Here is a 26,709-nt window from a genome sequence, read left to right as displayed (position 1 = left end):
CATGGTTTTGAAGCCTTCCCTTATATGCAGCTCTGTTCCCCAATTGTGAGACCATAGGTGGATGCCTTTCAGCTGGAATGGTTGAAATGGGGATCCTGGTACCTCTTCCCCCCAGTTTGGCTGTTGCTCTGCTTCCAAGTCAGGTTGGAGTCGTCCTAGGGAAGGGTGATCCTTCTGGCTCCTTGGTGGCCAGCTCAGCCTTGGTTTCAGGCACTGCTTGCTGAGTGCTGAACCCAGTTTTTTTTCCATGGCTCAACCTCTCTTCAGAGGGCAGCCCAGTGGGTCAGTTGAACCACACTCATTCAACCTTTTCCTCTACTCTTCGCATCTGGTGTTTTGACTCATCTTATTGCCACCTCTATGGTGAGCAGATGGCTTCTTGGTTTCCTATCTGTGTTCCTCTTTTCAGTGACATACTGGGATTTCATGATGCGCCTTTCACTTCTCCTTTCTTTTCATAGTTGTTCTTAGGTTTCTGAATATGTGGTGCTCTCCTTTTTTGGCTTTTCTTCTCGATTGGCATCTCCTGCCATATACTGTTGCCCCATATCGTGAGGCGATTTTAAGGCACGGCAGGAGGCCTGGTCAAGGACCAGGCCTCCTTTTAGTTACACACCCCCAGAATAGCCCGTAGCAGCTGTCTAACACCCAGGTACCTATTTACTGCTGGGTGAACAGAGCATCAGGGTGAAATAAATTGTCCATTTGTTTCCGCCTCAACTGGGGATCGAACCCGGAACCTCAGGACTACAAATCCTGAGCACTGCCCACTCGGCTGTGGGTCGCATTTGCAGTTCAGATATAGTGTGTGAGGTAATATACAATGTCTGGCTATGCCAGCAGATAGCAGATTGTAAAAGAAAACTTTCTAATATTTTTTTAGCACCATTGTTTCCTTAGCTTGAATCTGTGTTCTCGTGCTCTTGAAGTTGCTGGTTTCTGGAATGCCTTTGTTAATCTGGTCAATTCCTGTTATTATTTTGTAAGTAGTGATCACATCGTCTTTCTTCTAGCTTTTTTGTTTTTTTGTTTTTTGGTTTTCAGTTCCGGAAGCCATTTTGTAGCATGTCTTTGCACCTTTTCCAGTTTAATGATGTATTGTGCCCATATCTCAAGAAGCACAACTGTTGCATATTCCAATTTTGGTCTCGCAAAAGATGTTTCTTTAGCATTTCACCATCCATGTACTGTAATTAAAAGCAAGTCTCGAGTTGGAAAGTAACGCATACGTTCCTCACACAATGTTCTTTATGTTCCTCCAGCGACAGTTTACTATCCAAAACCACTCCTAGGTCTTTCTTTATTAGAGTACATACTTTAATTCCTTTCCACGTAATTTAGAAGTTGTGTGCGTGTTTGTTTGTGTGAGGCTAGCATTACTGAAGATACTAAACCAATAATCAGTTTTAGTGTGTCTTCTCACTGATCAGCCTGTGATTTACTCACCTCATTAACCATACACAACAAGTTTTTTTTTTTTCCCCCCTTCCTACCACAGACGTGGCCACACATTTACAATGCTAACCAGCATATATACATTTTCTTCTGTCCTCCATGGACAGGGTTAGAGAAGTGTTAAGTGAAGGCCGAGTTTTACAGACAGACTAACGATGAACAAGTAATTATCTGTGTGGTATCATGATTGTTTCACTAACAGAGCGAATGTGTGTGTTACACATGCAACACATTTAGTATATTTACATGCTATGTTGATTATCTTGACAGATCATTACTGTTGTAAATTGTGCATGCCATTTGATGTTTTCAGAGTATCTGGAAGGAACTTTTTTCCTTGTAACCAGCTAGTGATAGGAAAGCGATATTTCTGATTGGTTGTCTAAAGGTGGAAGGTGGTGTTAAGACAGGTCTAGGTCTGTCCATGAAGAACCATGTGATTGGTCAGTGAGGTATAACAGTGTGTGTGTGTGATGCAATATTAGCTTTGATGACACTAATCATAGTGACACAAGCTCCCTGTGTATTACACTCAAGTTTTGTCAATAAACTTTACTTTAAAACTGTTTACAGAAAGCTTTCTTGAATACTGCCACTCATGAAGTGCCCTCAGCACAGAGAAAGTTCAAAGTTACCACTATATTAATATAGTGGTAACTTTGCCCTACTTGAATAAATTACTGATGATGAGAATCCAACTGGAGATCCTTTAGAGAGCCTGCCTAACATTGAAGTGACTCCTATGACCACAGTGATTCTGAAGTGGGTAAGTCTGTAGGTAAGGAACACCCTCCACAGGACCTTTGCTCAATAATGTGCACCCTGATACTGAATGTATTGCTCTCATTTAGCTAAGTCTGAACTGACATTCATGAAGTTGTTAGCTATTGCCTATTGATGTTGCAAACAACTGCAGACAGGATGAAGCAAAAGTCCAAAAACTCCTAGAAATTTTGGGCAAATACAGTCCTAGGTCTGACTGACGGGTGGACAGCCTACGCTGCCTGCGGGCGCCTGACAGCTGGGTGGACAGCGCTTCGGATTCGTAGTCCCGAGGTTTCGGGTTCGATCCCCGGTGGAGGAGGAGAAAAATGGGCAGAATGTTTCACCCTGATGCTCCTGTTACCTACCAGTAAATAGGTACCTGGGAGTTAGACAGCTGCTATGGGCTGCTTCCTCGGGGTGTGTAACAAAATGGAGGCCTGGTCAAGGACTGGGCCGCGGGGACGCTAAGCCCCGAAATAAAGATATAACCTCAAGATAAATGAACATATAATTATTTCACATAATAAGAAGTGGCATAAAAAAATATATATACATGCATCATGAAGAAACACTAAGAAATAGAAATAATAAAAAGGCAAATGGCCCCCACAGGACAAGGTGTCCACGATGACCAACACTCGTCTGAAGAAAAAAAAAAAAAGGACCCGAAGAGTGGTTGGGTGGGTACAGGAGCATAATGACTGAGGTTCATACTTGGGATTTGAGGAGGAAGTTGCACATTTCCCTGATGGTGTGCAGGTGGAATTAACATGAGAACTGTTTCATGGTCGGGCGATTCATTTATTTGGGGGCTTTGCCGTCTCATTTTCTATACGCCATTTTCTTTGCTGTTTGTTTCAGATTGCCCACCTTCCTGGTGGCCTTTTGGTTAGGGTGACCCAGAATTCCTTGCTCATTGCACCTCTTTAGAGGAGGTCCAGGTTTTGGCCTTTGGTCCCAGTAGGTTTAAAATGACTTGCAAGGTCCTGTTGTGGATTGAATTGAAAGGCGCTTACTGCCAGGTAGCAAACACCAAGGAGTCATCCAAGAATAAGCATAGACACAACAAAATAGATAACTGCTCTAATTAGATACTCATATGCAATGAGGCAAACAATTGTCATTGCAGTGTATACACCCTAACTATAATGTTCCCGACTGCCACCAGGTAGTCAGGAACATTATAGGGGACTAACACCCAAAGTCCCCTGGGGTCTTAGCCAGCCTTCCCTCTCACAAGCCATCCAAACTAAATCCTTGTACTCCACGAGGAAGAAGGGATAGGAAGCAGGGACTGAGCTACCGAGGGCCCCACCAGAAAATTGCTTTGCTTGATTACTGTGAAGGCTCCTTCACAATGGGCACCTTGCCAGAAGACACCTGCATTTCTGCATTTCTGGTGAATTTTTGCTTCTACTTTAAACTGATCCGATTCATGAGTTCCTCTTGCCTCGTAAAGGAAGTTAGATTCTTGTCCTGGCTTCCAGTAGGCAAGGGTGGTACTTCACATTATTTATGGCATCAAACAAAAAATTCATGAGCCATACCATTAAACATACTGTAATTAATTAAAAGTACAAAAAGATGGCTAAAATTTTATTAGTACTGTACAGTATATGAGAAATTAACATTGCTATTTTCATATACCAAATGTATGATAGATAAAATAAGCTGCTCACCATTTGCATGTTGGAGGGCATGGTGTCTTGGGTGAACGGGAGTTGGTGCAAGGACGGAGTGATCAGCATGTACAGGACTGTAGCGTAACCCACTACTAACTGTCCCTTCTTTGTTAGTTCGTTGCAGCCTAGAAAATAATCAAATGGCATAAGGTAATAGCCAACAAGAAGTTATCAAACATGTGATGTATTCCATACAAGAAAACAAATGGAGTAATTTATAACTTTGTATATTAAGTTATACAGTACTGTACTTATTAATAAGACAACCTTTATTACAAAATTAAAATGTAAGCAAATCTTTTGATATGCCAATGAAATACAGTAATACAGTGGATGGATGCACAGCACACAACATTACAAAACCTACAAAAAGCAAAATACAACTCGCCCCCCCCCCCCCTCAGGTAAACCTGAACAACAGTTTCCCGCCACTTAAGCATGGAGGTCCGACAGAACGAATGCCCAAGCCCCCCAATGAAAAGAAAGGGCAGTCTGCTAGCCAGGATGACTCCGGGACGTCATAACGCACCTAACAAGGAAAAGCAGAACTGAGCTCGAACGAGGAATGATCCATTATCGAGGCAAAATCCGGATCACGCAGGAGGTATGCCGCGATGGTCTCCCAAACCTCCTTAGGCAGGATACGGGAAGCCGAAAACCTCTGGAAGAAAGGGACTGCAGAACCCAAGGAAACCCGGAACCGAACTCGGGGAGTAGCTGAACCCATATCAAATTCGTACAGGGAAGGCGGGTAAGAAAACCCCTTCCCCTGCAATAAGCCCTGCACCAAGGGTACCAACACCCAAGCAGAGTCAAACAGGGCTCAAGCACCCCAAGTTAACTCCTCCCCAGCACCAGGATCCTCCACACCAGGACCCGGGGCAGAGCCGTCCTTCAAATAGTAGGCCCCAAAAGAAAAGGCAAAGTCAACCGGAAAAGATGAGAAAGGGTGGGTGGGGGGGGGGGGGAAGAAGGTCGCTGGTCAGACCCCAAAGCCCCGGCTGGAGGAGCAGGCTCAAATGCCTCCGTTGCCGAACCGGAAAGACCATCAGTCTCTCGCTGCCATCTATACCCTGCACAACTCTGAAACCTTCAGACGTTTAGGAGCCGGCAGTGGGGAAAGGATGGGCAGGACAAACCACAGCAGGGAAAGAACAAGGGGGACGAAACCAAAGTCGAAACGACTAACACCCACAAGTCCAGGTCCCTATAACCAAAGCAGGACAGCTGCGGGGCAACCAGAAAGGTGGCCAAACTAAAAGACAGCAACCGAAACCGTGCATGCCTCTAGTATCAATATCAGTGGACTGGGTGAATTGGAGAACCAGCAAGGAACACCACTCGCAGGACTCTGGGTCGAAGGTGTCACCGACTCAACAGGCAGCATAACGAAGGCAAAACTGGTGAATGTCACCCTGAGACAAGGGGACAGAGCAACCTTCTAACTCGCACAAGGCGAGATGGGACCCAGAGGATGCATCCATTGGACCAATGAGCACAAATGGGGTTTTCCAAAGTCCTTAGGCTGACTGCTAAGGGAAGCCCAGGCAAGGTACTGCTAATTGGTTGGCTCAACTACCAAGAGATCTACTAAAAGCTGAACCCCTGTGACGTCTACAATCACGGGGACCTAGCAGGGGACCACCAGAGTAACAGAGGGTGGACAATAACCATGGGGCAGACCCCCCCCCCCCACCAGGCAACAAACAAAAATAGAAGCCCCACAAATGTACTACGTCTCCAGGAGGAACAGAACCGGCCGCTGTGTAATAGGTGACAAGCTACACAGTACCTTGCGCCCCTACCAGCGACAATACTACCTCCTACCCAAGGTCAAACAGCGGAAATGAAAACCTCAGCTGACCTTAAGGGCGAGCAATCACCAAGCAGCAAAAGATCCATACGGAGGTAGTTCCCAAATGACTTGTGGAAGGCAACACCAAACCACATGGGCAGTACTTACAGGACACCTAGAGAAGGTGGCCTTAGAGGCATGCAGCCCCAGTACTCGGTGAATTACTCCTGGCTCACACACCACCACACAGCAGAACACGACTGCAAAGGGACAGCACTGGTCAAAGACAGGAGCCAGAGTCGAACGACCGTCACACAACACGTCAGCCTCAGAACTGAGGTTGAATAGCTGGTGTGAGGGGGTCTGGGGCTCCCCCCTCCCAGGGAGGGGGAGCTGCGCAGACAGCGGCATGGCGGCGGTTGTGATGTCATGCTTGTTTACTTGTTTTCAGATTGTTGAGTTCTGCTTGATAGTTCGGTTTTCGGTAGCAATTTTAACCAGGTGGAGACTTGTGGGGCTCTTACCTATCTGGATGCCTATCCTGGTAGATGGCAAACATAGAATGCTTCCAACCACATGGGGGGTTTCTATAGGCCATTGCTCCTCATGCCTCTCTGAGGGGGGCCAGATTCTGGCTCGTGGTTCTTGGTAGGCTAGAACTCTAATCGAATTGACTGATGCCATGGTCTAATATATACATATCGGCCTGGTATAGCTCCGGGAAGCAGGAAAGGCTCTCTACAGAAAATGATGAAAAAGCTACAGATGTCTCAAAAGTGAAATACTGCATAACAGTTGCAGGTTTAGGAAAATGTCATCAAAATTTTAATGCTTTAATTATAACAAGAAATGTGCTAACATCACATGCCTCTAGGACAAAATCAGCATGAATGTAATGAAATGCCTCTTTCTGGTAGTTTCAGGAAGCCACTGGGGCTCTATCTCACTGAGATGGCTTCCCCTACTGGGTCCAATCAGTAGCAAAAGTTCTGCTTGGCCTGCCAGTCTGAACCTGGCCAATCTTAAGAGGCACAAAGAGCAGGTGGCTATAATCACCCTCACTGGAAAGCATCCAAAAAGTTAGCAAAGCTTTACAGACAACTGTAAGGCTCACTGAAAATTTTATCAAAATGGCCAATCAACTCTGCAAATGATTCAGTTTAAACCAGTTGTTTTACTCAAAACTAGCTCGAACCCATTAGTATTGATAGTCACACAGTCAACCCAGAGCCCTTGGCCCACAGCTGGCTCCAGTGGTCAGCCTGAAGCTGAAGGACAACGAATCGACGAACCTGGTAGAGAGTGAGTGAGTCGGGAAGCGACCGGGGTTCTACCAGAAATAGGTGGATCACTACGTTCAATGCTAGTTTTCTGGAAGGATTCCCCTTGGTGGCTTTCTGAAGTTTTAACTACAGAGAAACAGAACAGGGAACTTAGCAGAGAGGAGGAGAGACAAAAGCTACTAAGATGAAGAGACCACAGACCTAAGAGACCTGGACTGACACCAAGGAAAGATGAGACACAGGCATAACGAATGCCAGGCAACTTCATATTGCTACCATGAAGAGAGATACAGGTGAGACACCAATAAACTAGCTCCCTCAGCTACTGAGGGAGCTGGTCGGCCGAGCGGACAGCACGCTGGACTTGTGATCCTGTGGTCCCGGGTTCGATCCTGGGCGCCGGCGAGAAACAATGGGCAGAGTTTCTTTCACCCTATGCCCCTGTTACCTAGCAGTAAAATAGGTACCTGGGTGTTAAGTCAGCTGTCACGGGCTGCTTCCTGGTCGAGGACCGGGCCGCGGGGACACTAAAGCCCCGAAGTCATCTCAAGATAACCTCAAGATAACTCATTCACCATACAAATGGCAATAGACCCCACATCAGAAATTCCAGGGGTGTAGAGCAGACTAGAAGGCCAAACCAGTGAGGTACAGTGCTAGGTTGATCTGATGATGATGTGGAGCTGCAGAAAAAATTGGTTTTGATACCAGGCCCCAAAAAAAATGGGGAAACCATGGCTGAGCCTGCCACCATGGAAGAATCACACTCCCTGAGTATGACTACTGTCTGGGGCAACACCATGAGGAACAACTGAATTGGGAAAAAGAGGTACAGTATATGAACTCCAACCATGACCAATCTATATGAAAGGCAGCCATCTTTTGTTTCTCGCAATCAAAAAATGGAGCCACATAGTAGGGGGAGATGGCAGTTCCAAGTGGATGCGAAGCAGTCCACAGCGATATGACTAAACGTTTCGCAACAGAAGGATGCATCGGCAGTTATCCACTTCACGAAAATAGGATGGAAATGAGATAACCCATCCATGATAACATGCCCTACATATGAATTGAGTAGGGAACTAAACCCTGAGAATCTGGAAGCAGAACAACACAGAATCCAGCCCAAAGTGGGTAGGACCAGTAGGCGAACCTCTGCAGTTCAGGAAATGAACCACTAGGAAGAGTCGAAATGGAGCCGGAAAGCAGAGCTCTGAAGAAACAATCCTCTCCAGGGCCTGCCACACTCACAGCAAGGATCAAGTGCAAGGGTTGTGCTCCCGTTGTGTACAACCCTTGCACTTTAAGCCATGTGAACTTCCATACTCTCACAGATACACATTCATACATACAAACACCAACATTACCCGATTTTTCACTTTAATGGAGCAGGGAGGCACTAGCCTGGAGAAAACAAGGTGAATAATATAGTAAAAGAAAGTAACAGATATTAATATAAATATTACTATACAATTCATCATATCATGCACAATATATAGAATCACAAATAAGCAAACATGTTGACATTCTAAAAGTCATTCACAGCAGCTCCTCACTACTTCATAACACCTGGTGTATAGTGTTCCCTCATAAAATATTGCATACAGTACAGTACAGGCATATACATGCTACCTTGTAAATTGCTTCCACTCGGTCTTATTGCTCACTATTTCATGTGTATTGTCCACACTCACTCTTCTTCCTCAGACAAACTCACCATATCCATTCTTCTCCTTCTAAACCATCTAGATATGCTCCCTTCAATGATACAATTTATTGAATTTTGCATTCTATTTCTCATTCTGATCATTTCACTCCTTACCCGAATTGTACCTGGATGAAGTTATGAGAGTTCTACTACTTTCCAATCCCAGCCTGAGGTCAGGTTCTTGGTCCAACAAGATGTTGCATGGAGCGTTCCACAGGTCCACAAATACACTACAGCGCAGTTGGTCTAACACTTCTCTGATTATGCCTAGGGCACAGCTACTCTTCATTGGCTCTATTCTGCATTTCCTTCCATGTCATTCACTCAGGTATATTATTTTACTGTGCAAATTTGGCACCTGGCCCTCCAGTATGTTCTGTCTCGTCTCCTTACTAGAGAGTGAGTTTCTTGAGCTTTGAAAAGCTCAATAGTTGAGGGGTTTATCATGTCTATGCGTACCGTACATGTCTTCTGTATTCCCTCTATTTCATCTATTTTCATATCACACACACTTCCCAGATCAATAATTTGTGTTGATCTAACTCTTGATTTTTCATGTTTATACCATAACATGGTCTCACAACTCTTATGCAGAGCTTGCACTACCACTCCTTCATGCAGGATCTTGGCTGCAGCTATTTACACCATACTATTTCATGTTTTTACTAACCAGAGTTTTAATTGCAACAGCCATTTTTCTTCAGTGACTGTTCTCATCTTCAATTGCACATTCCAGGTACTTAAACTGATTGACCTTGTACAGAATTTCTCTTCATGGGCAATGCAGACAGGTGATGTGCATAATAATCTACACTTGGAAAATAATAAAGGACTGGTTCCAAATCCACCCACAGAAATAAGACCACATGAGACCAGAAAGCATGGCAAGATGTGCAAAATAGCCACAGTGAAGAGCAGAAATGCAATAGGCACATTGAGAGACAACTCTATCAACATCAAAGCTCCAAAAAATTTCAACACTTTTTTCCTACACATACAGGACATAGCTAGCCAAACTCTCAATGTTCAAAAGAGAACTCGACAAGCACCTTCAAAGGATTTTTTTTTTTTAACAAGCTGAATCATCTGCATATATAAAATATAATAAAGCCTATATGAATTACATTAGGCCCATGCACTACATTTACACTCTTCTTTAATATCCTTATTTTATAGGTACTGTATCCCTTATGACCCCTATTCATGTACATTACTGTATATTGAATAACCAGAGTGACATAACCCTAAAAGGACAACTACATTAATATAACACAAGCCACTCGTTACACCAACCACCACAACTTTCTACATTAAAAAAAAAAATGCACTAAAATTTTGAATCACTTAATTCTCTTTAACTGTTATGCAATGGTAAAATAAAAGGCACCTAGAGCACCAGAAAAATTTATCTAGCTTATACAGCCAAATTTGATAACCAAATATAACTGTAGGCCTGTGTGTGAAAATTGTATACCATCAGGCACACTGCAAGCATAAAACTAAAACTAAACAGAGTAGTGCATTTCAACACTAGTCATGCAAATCACTGACTGAAGGAAAGCCTATTCAATTTCCAAAATGAATATTTTCACATTTGGAGCAGGTCTAGCTAATTAGATCATGGTCAGGATACATAACTTACCTTCTTTACAGTTGACAAATAATAGTTTTGAAATGTAAAAAGTAAGTCATCCAGTCTAAATGTACTTTTATTACATGAAATAGATATTATAAGTACCATTACTGTACTTGTATAATGATAAAACAAGGTAAAGCATTGTATACAGTAACTATATTTTGTATTTTTTAATTTCTTTGAAACTACATGAATTAGAATTTATTTTAAACTACAGTAATTTCATGCCGTGTTTAGAAAATCTGCTTTCCTATTACAGAATATTTGTTTCTCTGTACATAAAGCATTATATACCCGAACTAGGCCAGGAAAGAATTCATAAATGTTACCTCAGCACGAGGATGGATTACACGACAGCAGAGGGTGCAGTACTGTACTTACCGATGTCGAATAAATTTGTCTATTTGTTCTCCTGATGCTGGAGGAGCCTGGCTCCCACTAGTCAGCCATGGAGACGACGCTACAGACACTGACTGGCGTCTGCTGCTGCTGTTGCTATTGCTGCTACTACTAGAGTTGCTGCCACTGTTATTGGATTCTTCACACACGGACCATCCGAAGTTCAGTCCGCTGTAACAGCTTGTGACCCACTCTTCTGGGGTCTGAGGATGTAAATTATCTAATGAAACATAACTAATAGAAAAATTGGAAGCTTATCATTAATGAATAACATCCAAATTTCCGATCTCCCTTCCTCTTCCAAACCCTGCCTCTGCTCGAGCCCACGTCTGCCTCATTGCCGTCCTAATTGGTTTCAAATTTCAGATTTTATAATTCATCCCAGAATTTCACTCTCATTATGGCAATGTACATCTGTCACCTTTCTCAAGGTCTTCACTACACTCCTACACCTGTCATTAAACTTCAGTAAATAAATGTCTCGCTAACCAACAACCTGCCTGGTATTAGTCCAACAGTGAAGGAGCCATTTGGTATCAACTATCAACCACAGACAAAGAAAGAGGGCATAAGGCAATAAGTTGAGTATGGGTTTGGCTTACATCATTTGGTACTATAGTGAGTCTTCTGAACACCTCCAGTCATGTATAATGCATGTCAAAAAGATGCAGCCCTTAGGAGACACAGAAAGCAAGCCTTTTCTGTTTAGCCACAAGAGCCTGCTGCTCCTTCTTTTCTGGCTTGGCCTCACTTCCCTTGTACTCCCTGTGCCTGCCTGCACACCAGAGGGCCTTCTATGTTGCCATTTTTGTAAACTGGAACTGTGTGCTTTTTTTCACATACAATATCTAAAATTCCAGTACATAGAGATACCTGAAAAATCAAACCCAGAGTGAGACTCCATCTGGGCCAACTGCTTTATTTCTTCCTAGTTCCTCGAGCAATTTTTCAGTTTTAACTCTGGACACTTCTATGTACCTGTACTCTGTTCTTTTTTGAAAATCTTATTTTTGTCTGGTTCTCTGTAAACCTCATAGCACAAACTTTTTGCACAAACATACTTTGAAACTGTTCATTTAGTGTGTCACACATTTCCTTTTCATTCTCTGAATCTGTTTGCCTATTTCAATTTCTGGACTTTCTCCTTTACCTGCAACTTAAAGTTAATGAATTTAAAGAATAAGCCTGGTTCTGGTTTACATTTATCAGCTATTCCATTCTAAATTTTTGTCTCCTCATTGCTCAAGGTAAGAGTATACCTAGAGTTGGTTTCGGGGCTTAGAGTCCTTACGGTCCGGTCATTGCCCAGGCCTCCTCGTTACTGGACTAGTCAACCAGGCTGTTGGACGCGGTTGCCCATAGCCTGATGTACAAGTCACAGCCTGGTTGATCAGGTATCATTTGGAAGTGTTTATCGAGTTCTCTATTGAACACTGCGATGGGTCAGCCAGTTATACCCCTTATGTGTAATGGAAGTGTGTTGAGCAGTCTTGAGCCTCTGATGTTGATAGTTCTCTCGGTACCTATTGCACCTCTGCTTTTCAACAGGGGGTATTCTGCACATCCTGCCATGCCTCCTGGTCTCGTGTGGTGTTATTTCTGTGTGCAGGTTTGGGACCAGCCCCTCTCTTATTTTCCATGTGTAAATTATTATGTTTCTCTCCTGCCTGCACTCAAGAGAATACAGATTTAGGCATTTTAGTCAGTTTCAATAGTTTAGATGTTTTACCGAGTGGATTCTAGCAGTAAAGGATGCTGGCCTGTGTGTGTGTGTGTGTGTGTGTCTCAAAGTATTCCCCCATTGTTCCTGAAGATTTTCTCCAGTTGAATTTTAAACTGAGGTAATGTCTTTGCATTTACTGCTTTGGCATGTACCAGATTCCATGGGTTTATTTCACCGAGTGAAAAACATCTGTTTTCTGTCCTAATTTTGGCTTGTTGAACTTGGCTATTGTCCTAATGTGAGAGTTACATTGGACTTTGGAAAAATAGTCTTGATTAATATCTTCCAATTGCTTTGATATTTAAAGGTCTCAAAATCAGTCCTGTCATGTCAAATTACAACACTATGATAGGAAAATAAGTAACATCCCTAATTATCTGCACATTCATGTAACAAGCCTCATAATCCTTATACCTAAGCCAAACTCTCACAATTATAGGCTAATACTGTACCTTTAATTTCCTACATATGCAAGGTTCTTGAGAATTGGTCCCAGCAGGTTAATGTTACAAGACTCATAACCAGCGTGCCCTTGAATGCCTTTTTTTCTGGAAGAAATACTGTACACAGACCTGCATTCCTGAATATAGCGTCAGGCATGATCAAGGACTCCTGTAGCTTTCCTTTATCCCCAAGCTTTTGACAAGGCAAATAGAAAACAGTGCATAATTGCAAACAGCAGTACCTGGTTACATGCCTTCTTTGATGCCCTTGGTACTATTGCCTAAGCTCACTTCTTCAGACTATATGGGAAGGTCCCCTTACCAGATAAAACAGAAACCCAGATAAGCAGAACTCTTATAGGGGAAATCCAAAAATGACCATATTTGCAATTTTTTGTACCACCAAAATAATTCAAATTTCCACACACACTATACACACTACATTAGAAATATAATTTAAAACAAACTTCAGCTTGCCTTGTTGTAGTTTCTTGTTTTATATTGCAGATCTTGAAATGTGTAGTTAATAAAAATTTACATAACCTAACCTCCAGTTATCCAGATTTATGTCCAGATGTGGCAAAGTTTGGCAGAAAATTATCAGGACACAATTTTGGCCAGAAAACCTATATAATTGGATAAGCGGGCTTCAGATAACCAAGCTCATATAGTAGTAGTGATGAATGTCTTCTTATTGCTTCCACAGAGTAAACTAGGACCTTGGGGTCCTAAAAACCACATTAACCTCCCAGTTTTTTAAGTTAATCAACACCAGAAACTCGAGGCAATAAAAATATTTAGGTGTGGGTATTAAGTCAAAATGTAAATGAAGGTACACACATCGAATATTTTGATCCTGTAATACCAGACTGTTTTATGTGATGTTTGTCTCTAGTTTGTTTGATGTTTGTTTTATGTGATATGTCCCTAGTTGATTATATACCATGTCTTGCACCTTAGAGATTTCCATAACCATAGGTTGAAAGCATAAAAAATGTAACAACATAAATGGTTTTATTCAATATATTCACTGAAATAAGTAGTCAGTTCATACAGGAATTGGGTGGTGACAGTCTGTTGGTCCTTGACAATAGGAAAGTCACATATCACAAGTGTTAATGTTCACAAGCTGGGCAAGGTCTGGTCATATCAGGTAACCTTGCCTTAATGCTAAGCTGATAATTGCAAACGGTTGCCAGTGTCTTTCCATCAAACATGCCGCTGTCTAGGTGTGATAGTAAGATAGACAGAGCTTAACTCCTGGCACCCCCTTATATACTCGAGTAGTTGTACATTAGAGGGAGACAGAGCGTTTTCGTTCTACACTGAGGATCCAGTTCTGTTGGCTAGATTCTACATCCACCTCTCCAGGCCTGTAGGGGGCCTTGACTGTCAGCCATATCCCTAACCGATTGTGATAGATTGATGAAGATAAAGCATCCCAGAGGTGGCACGGGGATGAGTATACCCGTAAGTAGTAAATGTTTGGAGTGAAGATGATCTTTAGTCGTGAATGATCCCTAACCCCTCTCTCTAATCCACTTATACTCAGAGACCTTGGTCAGTTTGATTACATCACCTTACATTCTGTTTCCTAAATTGTTGTAAAATTTCCAGAAGAACTTGGACATATTTCCTCTCGACTTCCTGTATTGAATACTCCTAATTCTGAATTAATATTGATTATGGTAAAGTCAAGGGAATATAACTCATGAACATAGAGATAATTAAAAATGACTAGTATAATAAATGAATCTTAAATTCTGACCCCCCACCTAAGATCTTGGATCCATTTCTTGACTGATGAAAGCTAGAGTGTAGAGCACTCTGAAGATTACTTTATAATTGATTTTATGCTTTACATGGTTGTAGTTTCTTAATGGTTATGATAATATTAACGGTTAACAAGAGTTCCATTTCTTGTCTGGTAATACTATTGAATGGATGGTGGCATTACCACCTCTACTGCTATCTTCTCTAACTTCTACTCCGACCCTTTCTACTCACTATACTCGTCTTCCTCTACCCCTTCAGTCTTTTTAAGTCTACCCTTCATTCCACATTCTATATTTGTACACTTTACCTTTCACGGATCTAACTCTGCTACGCTTCCTCGCTCTTCATCTCCCTCTTCCTCCCTCTATGCTGGTCTTCATCTCTTTTTAGTATTCATTAAAAGAAATACAAAATGTATCCACGAGTAATTCTTAAGTGTCCCCCAGATACACGAGAACCATGAACATGAGGCAAAAATAGAAACGTTCCACCATAAACAAGGAATTGTGCAGACCCACTTTCCTCAGACTGACAAACAGGGTTATGTACATAACAAAAAGGTATTGAGCTAAAACTAAGAATCTCGGAAAACTCAGGAGAGACAATGAGAGCAAAGATCTGTGAAATTGAGACTCAAAATAGTTCTTCTCATTTGCAGAGTATACCAAAAAATCTTTCCTGGTATTGAGCCCTTGCATAAGGGAGATAGAACAATTATGATGCCAACAAGGAATCGAATGAAATACTGAAGACACAATACAACTTGTTTTTATTGAACCGCTACACTTGCTGGAGAATGACAACGCTAATAAACTCTTCACGAATGTGACACTAACATCGACTCGCATCTCTATCACCTAAACCCCCACTAGACTCCGAAGATTCCACACTCGGATTCCTGGAAATCCACATTCATCAATAATTTGGGAAATTATCATGGTCTCTGAACATTATATGGAGCAAATTTTAAGGAAATTCAATGTTAATAACAAACATTAACTGAGAACTAATACCCAAAACATTACAGAAATAAGCTGGGAAGAGCAGCTAGAAAATGCAAACCTAAATCAGTTCCTCGAGAAAATAGGAATGGGGTTCTATTGGGCTTGATGGGGTTCTGTTGGAAGTGGCTTGAAGCCGCGTCCAACAGGAGGGGAGGGGGGGGGGGGGGGGGGGGACTGCGTCCAGAAACAAGGAGGCCTGGGCGATGACCAGGCCGCAGGGACGCTAAGGCCCGAAACCATCACAAGGTAACAAGGACGTGATATCTCCCGCAGATTTAAGACAGTAGTTTTGCTGGGTTCCCAGCCATATTAGTGTTTCCTTAAATGAGCGTGCGGATGCTGCCGCTAAGGAGGCCATCCACACTTGTCCCACTTCCCACGAAGGTGTTCCTTATTTCGACTTCTACCCAGTTCATTATTACAGTACTTAATAAGTAATTGTTGTATTAATTAATAATTGTTGTAATAAATAATTATTACTCTTCCTTCTGCTAGGTCATGAAGGAAGCCGGCCTCGGGTGAAAGGGGGCTGTGACACTGTCTGGAACCCGTAGGTGCGGGGCTGGGTCGTCCACCTGCTGGGGCTCGTGTGGCCCAGGATCTGATTCAGGAGACTGGGGTCGTCCTTGCCCTTGCTGGGGTGATCCACATGAATATCTCTGCAAACAAAAAAAAAAAACAAAAAAAAAAAAAAAAATTCTCCGGCCATGACCATGGCGGTCTCCGGGTTTGGAGTCCCTGTCCCTTCCTTTACCAACCCTGAGGTAAACTCCGGAGCTGTAGCCTCTAGGGCAGTTCATTGTTGTCTTCAACCTCATTCTGACAGTTCCTGCGACGGTGCTGGAACCAATCATATTGGCGTTTGCCTTTCCATTGCAGACTTTCGGTGCCGTGAAGAGGGGAGACCTGCTGCATGGGTAACAACTTCTCTCCTGTATCAACTTCCCAGGCTTTGTGCCCTGGAGAGGCCACTCCAGACCAACAACTCCATTGTCTCCTGAGACTGATGGATGCCTACTACTACCCAGTTATTTATTCCTAAATCCGTGCCCGTTGGCAGGTTCGATGGTCTTCTGTTACTGGTAACAAGCTGCGTGCTCTTAAGGGTAGTGTCCCCATGGTCTTCCTCCTACCACCGGGTAGCTCTGGCGAGGTTACGTATTGGCCATACACGTTTAACTCACGGGCACGTAATGGAGTGTCGCCCTGCTCCTTATTGTCCAAACTGAATTGTTCCTCTTACGGTCGTGCATATCCTTGTTGAATGGCCGGACTTCCGTGCGTCTTACTTCCTGACTATCCCTCGTGGTCACTAATCCCTCAACAGAATAGTTGGTGAATCAGATACCTTGGATATCGTTCGCCTTATTCGCTTTTGTTCTCGTATTGGAATCCTTTGTAATATTTAGCGCCTTTTAAATATTCCACACTTTTGATTGTACTCCATAGCCTCCTCGGCTTGGTGCCTTCTTTTGATAATTATTTTCAGACATGAGATCCCAAACAAATGATACTTTTCAAGACGCTAGTGTTCTCCATGGTGGAATATTGTTTCAAAATAAGTCTGATTCAGTGGTGGAGAAATTGCTGACCAGGAGAATGTGAAAAGATTTTTAACTACCCGAATCCGTTCAATAAAACATCTAAATTATTGAGACGGCTTAAAATGTTTCTCTCTCTCTCTCTCTCTCTATCCTAGAGAATAGAGAGAAATAATTTACACTTGAAAAATATTACAGGGACTTGTTCCAAATCTGCACATGGAAATAACTGTACACAAGACCAGGAGGCATGGCAGGAAATGTAACAATAGCCCCATTGAAAAGCAGAGGTACACGAGACATAAAGGACTCTGGGAATTTGTAACATCTGCTGATGTAGATTTGACTAAATGTAAACTGTCAGCAGAACTATTCGCATACTTTGCGTCATTATATAATGGAATGTGAAAAAATCGCGGAATTTAGAGATAACACTATCAATAGTGTCCAAGAAATGTGTAAGTACTTCATTCATAATGATGTGCTGCCCGAAATCTTAGCGAAGTATCCAAAATTTGCTGACTGTAGGCAATGCATGCACATGACTGTAAAGCTGCCGCCCAGTTGGGTGGACGTGCAGCAAGACTAGTAGAATTGAATTGGCCCAAAGACTTTTCAATATTCTCCCTCTAAACAGAAGGGACAAAATGGTTCAGACGAGAATTTGATAAACGCCTCCAAATGATACCTGATATTTTTTTTTTCCAACTACTCACAGCCTGATGAGCAGTCAAGCAGCCTCACACATCTCCTGTGTCAAGTAAGTACTATGGACTGACCATAGCCCGTGCTGCTTGCCACTTTTTGCTCAGAGTAGTTGACTCGAAAACAGCTGCTAACAGCCTGGATAGCAAAAGTACCAACAAGAGGCTTGGTCAGAGACCAGGCCATGGGCACGCTGAACCTCGGGATCATCGCAAGATGAAACCCCGCTGTGTCCTGGTCTCTCCCTCTCACTTCTACCCCTATTAACCCTCTCCTCTGACTCAACATCCCCCCCTCTCTCACTCCTCTCCCCATCCTTCCCCCCTCTCTCTTTCCTCCCTCCCATCCTTCCCTTTCCTTCCATCTCCCTTCCCTTCCTCTCCCACGGTATCACTCATTAGGGAGAGTCGTCATGGGATAGCTTTGGTACTAAGTGATACTCATTTAGTCAACCCTGATTTACTTACGTTCGGCACGGACCAAAGCAATTGCCTTAAGGATAACCTCGCTCAGTTTTTAAGATAAATTTATCAGAGGCTTTCAACCTCAGAAAATAGATGAGAAACATTCTAACTTATAGATATATGTGCGATATCATTACTCCCCTGCTTTCCAGCGAGTACATTTTGAGTGATTCAGGATGTTTCCAGCATTTTAGGCAATATAATGCACGCAAAGACACAGTAAATGTCTATTTCCACTTTGAACTGGGAAGTGAGTAGTGAGCAGTACTGAGGGTAAGTAAGCACTCACCCGAGGGCTTACAGAGGCACAAACCCTCGCCTGGGAAGAGATGCAGGCATCCAAAACTTACCCGAGGGCTTACAGAGGCAACAGAACTCACCTGTGAAGCCTTGTCTACATGCAGCAGATGTGTGAAGGGTTGGTCGTCCTTGGGCCACTGTCCCTTGAGGTAGATGGTGTCCAGTGAGGCCGTGCGTCGCATCAGCGCGCTCCCCTCGCCACCAGGACTCCCTCGACCCGTCCGCACCCGACCTGCACGCAACAGTATTCCCATTAGCAAACGCTACATACCCACATTAGTTAACATTGTACAGACATTAGTAAGGACACAGCCACATTCATTAGTAAACACAACACATCCATTTGCATAGAGCTAACACAACAGTCGACTTGTTTTCCGGATTTCCCATTGATACATTCCTGGCCGTCACCACAGAGAAGCCACATAGTCACAGCCAGGCGCCTGTGCCAGGTAAATCCACTGCGGACTCACCATAGCCTGTGCTACTTGCAACTTTTTGTTAAAAGTAGCGAATCTTAAACATTTGTCTCCGTTCTGGGCGTGAAGGAAGCCAGCGGCGTGGCAGGGAATTTAACAGGATTCTATGAGCGCTGCTCCTTGGCTATGAGTGTGGGTGGATATAATTGGGAACTGTTAGGAGTTAGTACTGGGCCTTCTGCAGTTACCTCCTTCTTCTTGATAGTAGGTGCAGTTTGCATGAAGGGTTTGTCCGCAGTTACCTTTGCTCGTATGTTTTTACGTACGAGCAGCGCATGCCATGCTGGGACGGAGTCGTCCATCAATTTCCAGGATGGCGCCGCTGTAATGCGTACGATCCTTCTGGGTTACCTAGCCCGAGGCGCGGGGCTGGTGGACGGACTGGACGCTCCCGCCGCCACATCAACAATGCAACACCAAGATAAAAACAAAAGCAACTTTCGTTCAGTTTTATCCAAGTAGGATTAGGTCAAATATATTTGTAGATCGAGCTGAATGATTAAATGAAATCGGGTCAAAATATCTTGATTATAGCCCTTACAAAATATAAGCTTCAATAATCGTGCCTTCAGCCTATTACAGGTAACAGCGGTAGCTACTTTGATACAATAAAACAAATTAATGAAGCTCTTTTGAACTAACACTTCTTTTCTTTCACCTCTTTCTTCTTCTCCTCCACGTCCTTCTCCTGCTCCTTCTCCTCCACGTCCTCCTGCTCCTTCTCCTCCTCCTTCCTGCTCCTCCTCCTCCTCCTCCTCCTCCACCTCCTCCTTACTCGTAATGCTCCTGCTGCGTTCCTCATCGCATGAAGTGGTTCAGCCTACGGCTCAAAGAGCTACAAATAATACTTCACATGTTGGTGGAGCACACAGGTAGTGATGGAGGCGGCGGCCGCGGGTGGTGGTGGTGGTGGTGGTGGTGGTGGAGGAGGGGCCCGCGGGTGGTGGTGGTGGTGGTGGAGGAGGGGCCCGCGGGTGGTGGTGGTGGTGGAGGAGGGGCCCGCGGGTGGTGGTGGTGGTGGAGGGGGGGGCCCGCGGGTGGTGGTGGTGGAGCCCGTGGGTGGTGGGTGGTGTTGGAGGAGCCCGCGGGTGGTGGGTGGTGGTGGAGCAGCAGCCCGCGGGTGGTGGGTGGTGTTGGAGGAGCCCGCGGGTGGTGGGTGGTGGAGCAGCAGCCCGCGGGTGGTGGGTGGTGTTGGAGGAGCCCGCGGGTGGTGGGTGGTGGTGGAGGAGCCCGCGGGTGGTGGGTGGTGTTGGAGGAGCCCGCGGGTGGTGGGTGGTGTTGGAGGAGCCCGCGGGTGGTGGGTGGTGTTGGAGGAGCCCGCGGGTGGTGGGTGGTGTTGGAGGAGCCCGTGGGTGGTGGGTGGTGTTGGAGGAGCCCGCGGGTGGTGGGTGGTGTTGGAGGAGCCCGCGGGTGGTGGGTGGTGGTGGAGCAGCCCGCGGGTGGTGGGTGGTGGTGGAGCAGCCCGCGGGTGGTGGGTGGTGGTGGAGCAGCCCGCGGGTGGTGGGTGGTGTTGGAGGAGCCCGCGGGTGGTGTTGGAGGAGCCCGCGGGTGGTGTTGGAGGAGCCCGCGGGTGGTGTTGGAGGAGCCCGCGGGTGGTGTTGGAGGAGCCCGCGGGTGGTGTTGGAGGAGCCCGCGGGTGGTGTTGGAGGAGCCCGCGGGTGGTGTTGGAGGAGCCCGCGGGTGGTGGTGGAGGAGCCCGCGGGTGGTGTTGGAGGAGCCCGCGGGTGGTGGTGGAGGAGTTAGTGTCCCCAACATGCCAAGTCATGTCATATCTTGCGGCTCAAAATCAACATTGTCACCGGCTGGGCTGTTCTCCACGCCCACTCTCAGGCTCGGGCCGTTCTCTACACGAACTTATGAGTTCGTGTAGAGAACTCTCGAGTTCTCTCTACACGAGTTCGTGTAGAGAACTCTCGAGTTCTCTCTACACGAGTGCGTGTAGAGAACTCTCGAGTTCTCTCTACACGAGTGCGTGTAGAGAACTCTCGAGTTCTCTCTACACGAGTGCGTGTAGAGAACTCTCGAGTTCTCTCTACACGAGTGCGTGTAGAGAGAACTCTCGAGTTCTCTCTACACGAGTGCGTGTAGAGAATTTGAGTGCTACTGAGCTACGATTCGAACAGAAGTTCTCACTGTTCACAAAATGTTCAAACATCAGTTAAGAGTCGTGTGTAGACCGTATTCCTATTCATAAACATAGAGTTTGGTAGCTGTATTAACGGGCATTTGACATTTGTTGATGTGGACGGACTGTCCAAATGAGTTTAAAAACTGTTGATAGAGTTTGCTTTGACTACCTACCTCGTCTGGTTCATTACGGTTTCTATTACAATAAAAATAATACTTTTTCACATTGTGATTCATGTGTGTCTAGCATCCGTCCATGACCTCTTGTCCTGCTACTGCGTGAGCTCAACGCAGAGACATTATTTACTTTGTTAGTACCCTTTAGGCGTGTGTGTGTGTTTTGGTGTCGTCTCCTTTCTCAGTCTCCTGTGTAACGTAGTTAGAAACCAACTTTGCCATTCCTTGTACTGCACTCCTCTCACCCCTGGTACCAGTCGTGCACGTGTTCAAGCAGGGGCTCCATGCAGGAGCTACATACTCCACTTCTGGTCTTACAAAGCTAGCACATAATATCCTGCATGTTCCCTTGTTCAACTCCTGAAAGCACTCGGATATTTGCCAGATTTGTATTATACGTCTAGATATGTGCCTCTGGAGGTATGTTTGGTATTATGTCTATTCTTAAACCAACTATCATTACCTTATGTTTACTTGGGTTGAAGTAGTTTCGCCTTTTTTTCTTAATTTTTTAATTTGTCCAGGACCCTCTGTAGCCTGCTACAGTCCTCAATATTGACATGTAGAAATATACCCGGAGTTGGTTCTGGGAGTTCAACTACCCACACCCAACAGGCTGTTTCTCTTAAACACCTACTTTTATACCGGCAACATTTCTCAAATGAAAAGAACGAAATTATAAATACAGAATCGTCCATACATATCAGGAAGACTGTTTTAGTAAATGAGAAAAAAAGGTCAAAAAAATGTCAAATATCAAAACTGCGTCAGCCACTCAAAATGCTAGACAGGAAACAGATAATGTGGCAGCCTTACCAGAGCCACAGCTATTAACACAGTAAAATACCCAGCACTTCCACAAATACCGTAATATTGACAAAATCCGTAGGGGCCGTGATGAGGGTTCGAACCAATGCGGCGGGTGTTCCCACGCGCGCGCACTAGCAACTAAACACCCCGCCGCACAAGTTCGAACCCTCATCACGGCTCCTACGGATTTTCTCATTGATGCAGTCACGTTAGTGTGATTACTCTGTAATACGGTAACATATTTCTTATTTGCCAATATACAAGGTATCAAAACATGCAAAACCATGTCCACCAAATAACTGGCTTCTTAAATGAGATAAATGCAATTGAAATAAGTTTATTGAGGTAAAATACACACAAAGGGATGAGGTAGCTCAAGCTATTCTCACCCCGTTCAGTACATCGTGTTAATACATACATATACACACATCACAAACATATTACCAAACATTCTGAGAGATAAGCATATACATTTCCTCCTTTACACAAGTAGTATGGTACCAGACGCACACACAAACACTTATGACCTAGGTATACTGTATAGACAATAAATGCAATGTTTGCAGCTTTAACTGAAACTCGCACAAGGGACTATTATGAAAGTAAGAGATGGATGCCAAAATGTAATCTTTTTCAGATGTGATAGAGAGCACAGGCTACAGGGCGGGTGACGGTTATCTTGAGGTTATCTTGAGATGTTTTCGGGACTTTTTAGTGTCCCCGCGGCCCGGTCCTCGACCAGGCCTCCACCCCCAGGAAGCAGCCCGTGACAGCTGACTAACACCCAGGTACCTATTTTACTGCTAGGTAACAGGGGCATAGGGTGAAAGAAACTCTGCCCATTGTTTCTCACCGGCGCCCGGAAGCGAACCCGGGACCACAGGATCACAAGTCCAGCGTGCTGTCCGCTCGACCGACCGGCTCCCCAACGACGGTGTGGTAAGCCTGTACATCAAAGACACTCATCAGCACTGAGCTGTTAAACACCACACACGATATGGTGGAAGTGATGATAATCAAAGTTACATATGTGGTGATGGCCTTTATAAATTACCAGAAACAAATCATCAGCAGTTTACTGACCAACTTATGCAAATTAGAATACTTAAGAAACCCACAAAACCCTGCCCCTAAACACCATGCTTGATGACTTTAAGCATTTAAAATGGAAAAACGAGACAGTTATACCAGAGAGAATCCCAGGAAACAGTAAGTGAACTGTTACATAAATTACTTCCTACAGATGTGTAGATTTTCCTTAAACCAGCAAATAGTAAAACTGACAAGAAAACATCACAGATCATATTTTTACAAACAATGAAGCTGGATTTTACCTGGATGGGGTTTTGGGAGTTATTCTACTACCCAAGCCCACCCCGGGGCCAGGATTAACTTGAAGACAGCTTGGTCCAACAGGCTGTTGCTTGCAGCTGACCGCAGGCCTACATATCCACTACAGCCCGGTTGGTCCGGTACCTTTTCCAGAAAACTATCCAGTTTTTCTTGAAGACTTCCACTTCTGTTCCGGTAATATTTCTTATTCTTGCTGGGAGGATATTGAACAACCGTGGACCTCTGCAACCCGTTCTCCCACTTTCGTATAGTCAATATTGACTTATTAAATACGTGCATATGTGACATACTAGTTTACCTTGAAAAGCTTCATAGAAAACACCGACCTTACCTAACCTTCTTAGTATGTTAAGATAAGCATCTTATTGCTTCGTAATTATAATTATTACTTAACCTATTATAGGTATAGGTTAAGTAATTGTAATTACGAAGCAATAAGATGCTTATCTTAACATACTAAGAAGGTTAGGTAAGGTCGGTGTTTTCTATGTAGCTTTTCAAGGTAAACTAGTATGTCACATATGCACGTATTTAATAAGTCAATATTGACTGCAAGAAAGTGCGAGAACGGGTTGACCTCTGATGTTCAGTGTTCTCTGATTATGGTTCTAATCTTCACTAGCTCTGTTCTGCATTTCCTTCCATGCCGTTAACTTCAGAACGTTGGTATTTTACTGTGTAAATGAGGTACCTGGCTGGCTGTGCAGTATTTTCCATGTATATATAATTTAGTTTCTTTCTCGTCTCCTTGTAGCGATTATGTACCTCTGTAACCCTTTTCCCCCCACAGCCCACGAGATGGGTATGGGGTGCATAATAAAGAAAATTGAAAATTTCTAGAGTACATTGAGAACTTTGCGCCGATCCCAATATTTTAGGTGCTCTACCTTGGTACCCAATAGTTTACATGTCTGTGCATACCGTATACGTTCTCTGTATTCCTTCTACTTGATCAATCTCTCCTGCTCTTAAGTGGAAAGTGTGTGCAGCGGTACTCTCGGCAAGACAGCACAGGTGATTTGAATGAGCATTTGTGATGGGATCCCTGAAGGTTCTCATTAATCCATATTAGTGAATATAAACATTGGAAAAGCTTTCGACAAATGTGACCAGTGTTAGAACGCACGCACGCACGCACGCACGCACACGCGCACACACACACACACACACACACACACACACACACACACACACACACACACACACACACACACACACACTAGGCGCTTTACACTGATAGGCGCAGAATGTGTAGAGGTCTGCACATCTTTCCAAGGGAGCATGTTGTTACCAATCTTATCAAGGCCAGGAGACACGGTCTCTCAAGATTATTGGAGGAATAAGTGGTCAGACTTGTTGACAATGGATCTCAAACTCCATAATATCAGCAGTGTACCAAAGTCACCTTTACAGTAGTGAGGGGCCCACACACCGCTAGCGTCACTCCAGTGAGGGGCCCACACACCGCTAGCGTCACTCCAGTGAGGGGCCCACACACCGCTAGCGTCACTCCAGTGAGGGGCCCACACACCTAGCCTCCCTCCAGTGAGGGGCCCACACACCGCTAGCGTCACTCCAGTGAGGGGCCCCACACACCTAGCCTCCCTCCAGTGAGGGGCCCACACACCGCTAGCGTCCCTCCAGTGAGGGGCCCCCACACACCCCTAGCCTCCCTCCAGTGAGGGGCCCCCACACACCCCTAGCCTCCCTCCAGTGAGGGGCCCCCACACACCCCTAGCCTCCCTCCAGTGAGGGGGCCCACACACCCCTAGCCTCCCTCCAGCGAGGGGGCCCACACACACCCCTAGCCTCCCTCCAGCGAGGGGGGCCCCCACACACCCCGCTAGCCTCCCTCCAGCGAGGGGGGCCCCCACACACCCCGCTAGCCTCCCTCCAGCGAGGGGGGGCCCCACGCACCCCGCTAGCCTCCCTCCAGTGCGGGGGGCCCCCACACCCCCAGCCTCCCTCCAGTGAGGGGGCCCCAAGCACCCCGCTAGCCTCCCTCCAGTGAGGGGGGGCCCCCCACGCACCCCGCTAGCCTCCCTCCAGTGAGGGGGGGCCCCCCACGCACCCCGCTAGCCTCCCTCCAGTGAGGGGGGGCCCCCCACGCACCCCGCTAGCCTCCCTCCAGTGAGGGGGGGCCCCCCACGCACCCCGCTAGCCTCCCTCCAGTGAGGGGGGGGGCCCCCCACGCACCCCGCTAGCCTCCCTCCAGTGAGGGGGGGCCCCCACGCACCCCGCTAGCCTCCCTCCAGTGAGGGGGGGCCCCCCACGCACCCCGCTAGCCTCCCTCCAGTGAGGGGGCCCCACGCACCCCGCTAGCCTCCCTCCAGTGAGGGGCCCACACCCCTAGCGTCACTGCTCAGGGCCCACAACAGCCCCGGGGGCCACAATAGGAGGGCGGGTGTGGGCGCAGCACTTCACCTGCCACTACAACACAACAATAGCCGCCCTGCATACTAATCTCGCCCTACATAAAAACGGAATGCTGATCCGAGATATGCAAAGGGCACAGCCCCTAATGTGGTCCACACTCGACCCAGGGACCTCCATAACTCCAACCATCTGCACAACAATTTGGCAGAGGCATGTTTGAGATATCGACCAAAAACACTCCATAAAAATATAAAAATGTAAAGGAAGGTAGTACCACCTCTGGCTGGAAGAAGGGGGACCCATAGCCTCGGAGGAAACCACACATAACGCATTGGAAATTTAAAAAAAAATATAAAACTTTTTTAATTCACAAACCTATTAATAGGCGGCTACAAAAAGTTCAAAATTAAATAGATAGAACAAATGCAAGTTCCAAAAATTGCCGCAAGAGTTCTAAACTGTAAATAAAAGCGACACGACAAAAAATTTCAAAGTGTGTCAGATGAGAATGTGAAGCATCTAGTAGAGACGAAGACGAGAGCCTTGTCACCCACCATACCGACAAACATACACCTCTGGTCGTAGCTTGCCTCCCAGACAAGGGGCTAGATTCATGAAGCAGTTACGCAAGCACTTACGAACTTGTCCATCTTTTCTCAATCTTTGGCGGCTTTGTTTACATTTCTTAAACAGTTAATGAGCTCCGAA

The 26,709-nt window shown here is 45.3% G+C and overlaps 2 protein-coding genes across 4 annotated transcripts in view; one reads left to right on the top strand and one right to left on the bottom strand.

Moving 5' to 3' along the window:
* Positions 1–26,709, top strand: part of LOC123767121 (titin homolog) — a 352,063-nt gene that overhangs the window by 73,836 nt on the left and 251,518 nt on the right. The gene's annotated exons all lie outside the window — the stretch shown is intronic.
* The window catches only part of LOC123767118 (glucocorticoid-induced transcript 1 protein), a 186,349-nt gene that overhangs the window by 16,711 nt on the left and 142,929 nt on the right, over positions 1–26,709 (bottom strand). For all 3 annotated transcript variants that reach the window (XM_045756628.2, XM_069304865.1, XM_045756629.2), the window contains 3 exons: positions 18,760–18,911; positions 10,706–10,926; positions 3,900–4,027 (listed from right to left, as the gene is read on the bottom strand). In XM_045756628.2, the coding sequence (XP_045612584.1) occupies positions 3,900–4,027; positions 10,706–10,926; positions 18,760–18,911 (501 nt within the window). The remainder of the gene's footprint in view (positions 1–3,899; positions 4,028–10,705; positions 10,927–18,759; positions 18,912–26,709) is intronic.

The sequence above is a fragment of the Procambarus clarkii genome, chromosome 53 (genome assembly GCF_040958095.1).
Source record: "Procambarus clarkii isolate CNS0578487 chromosome 53, FALCON_Pclarkii_2.0, whole genome shotgun sequence".
NCBI classification, from domain to species: domain Eukaryota; kingdom Metazoa; phylum Arthropoda; class Malacostraca; order Decapoda; family Cambaridae; genus Procambarus; species Procambarus clarkii.
This window is presented reverse-complemented; position numbering and strand designations above follow the sequence as displayed.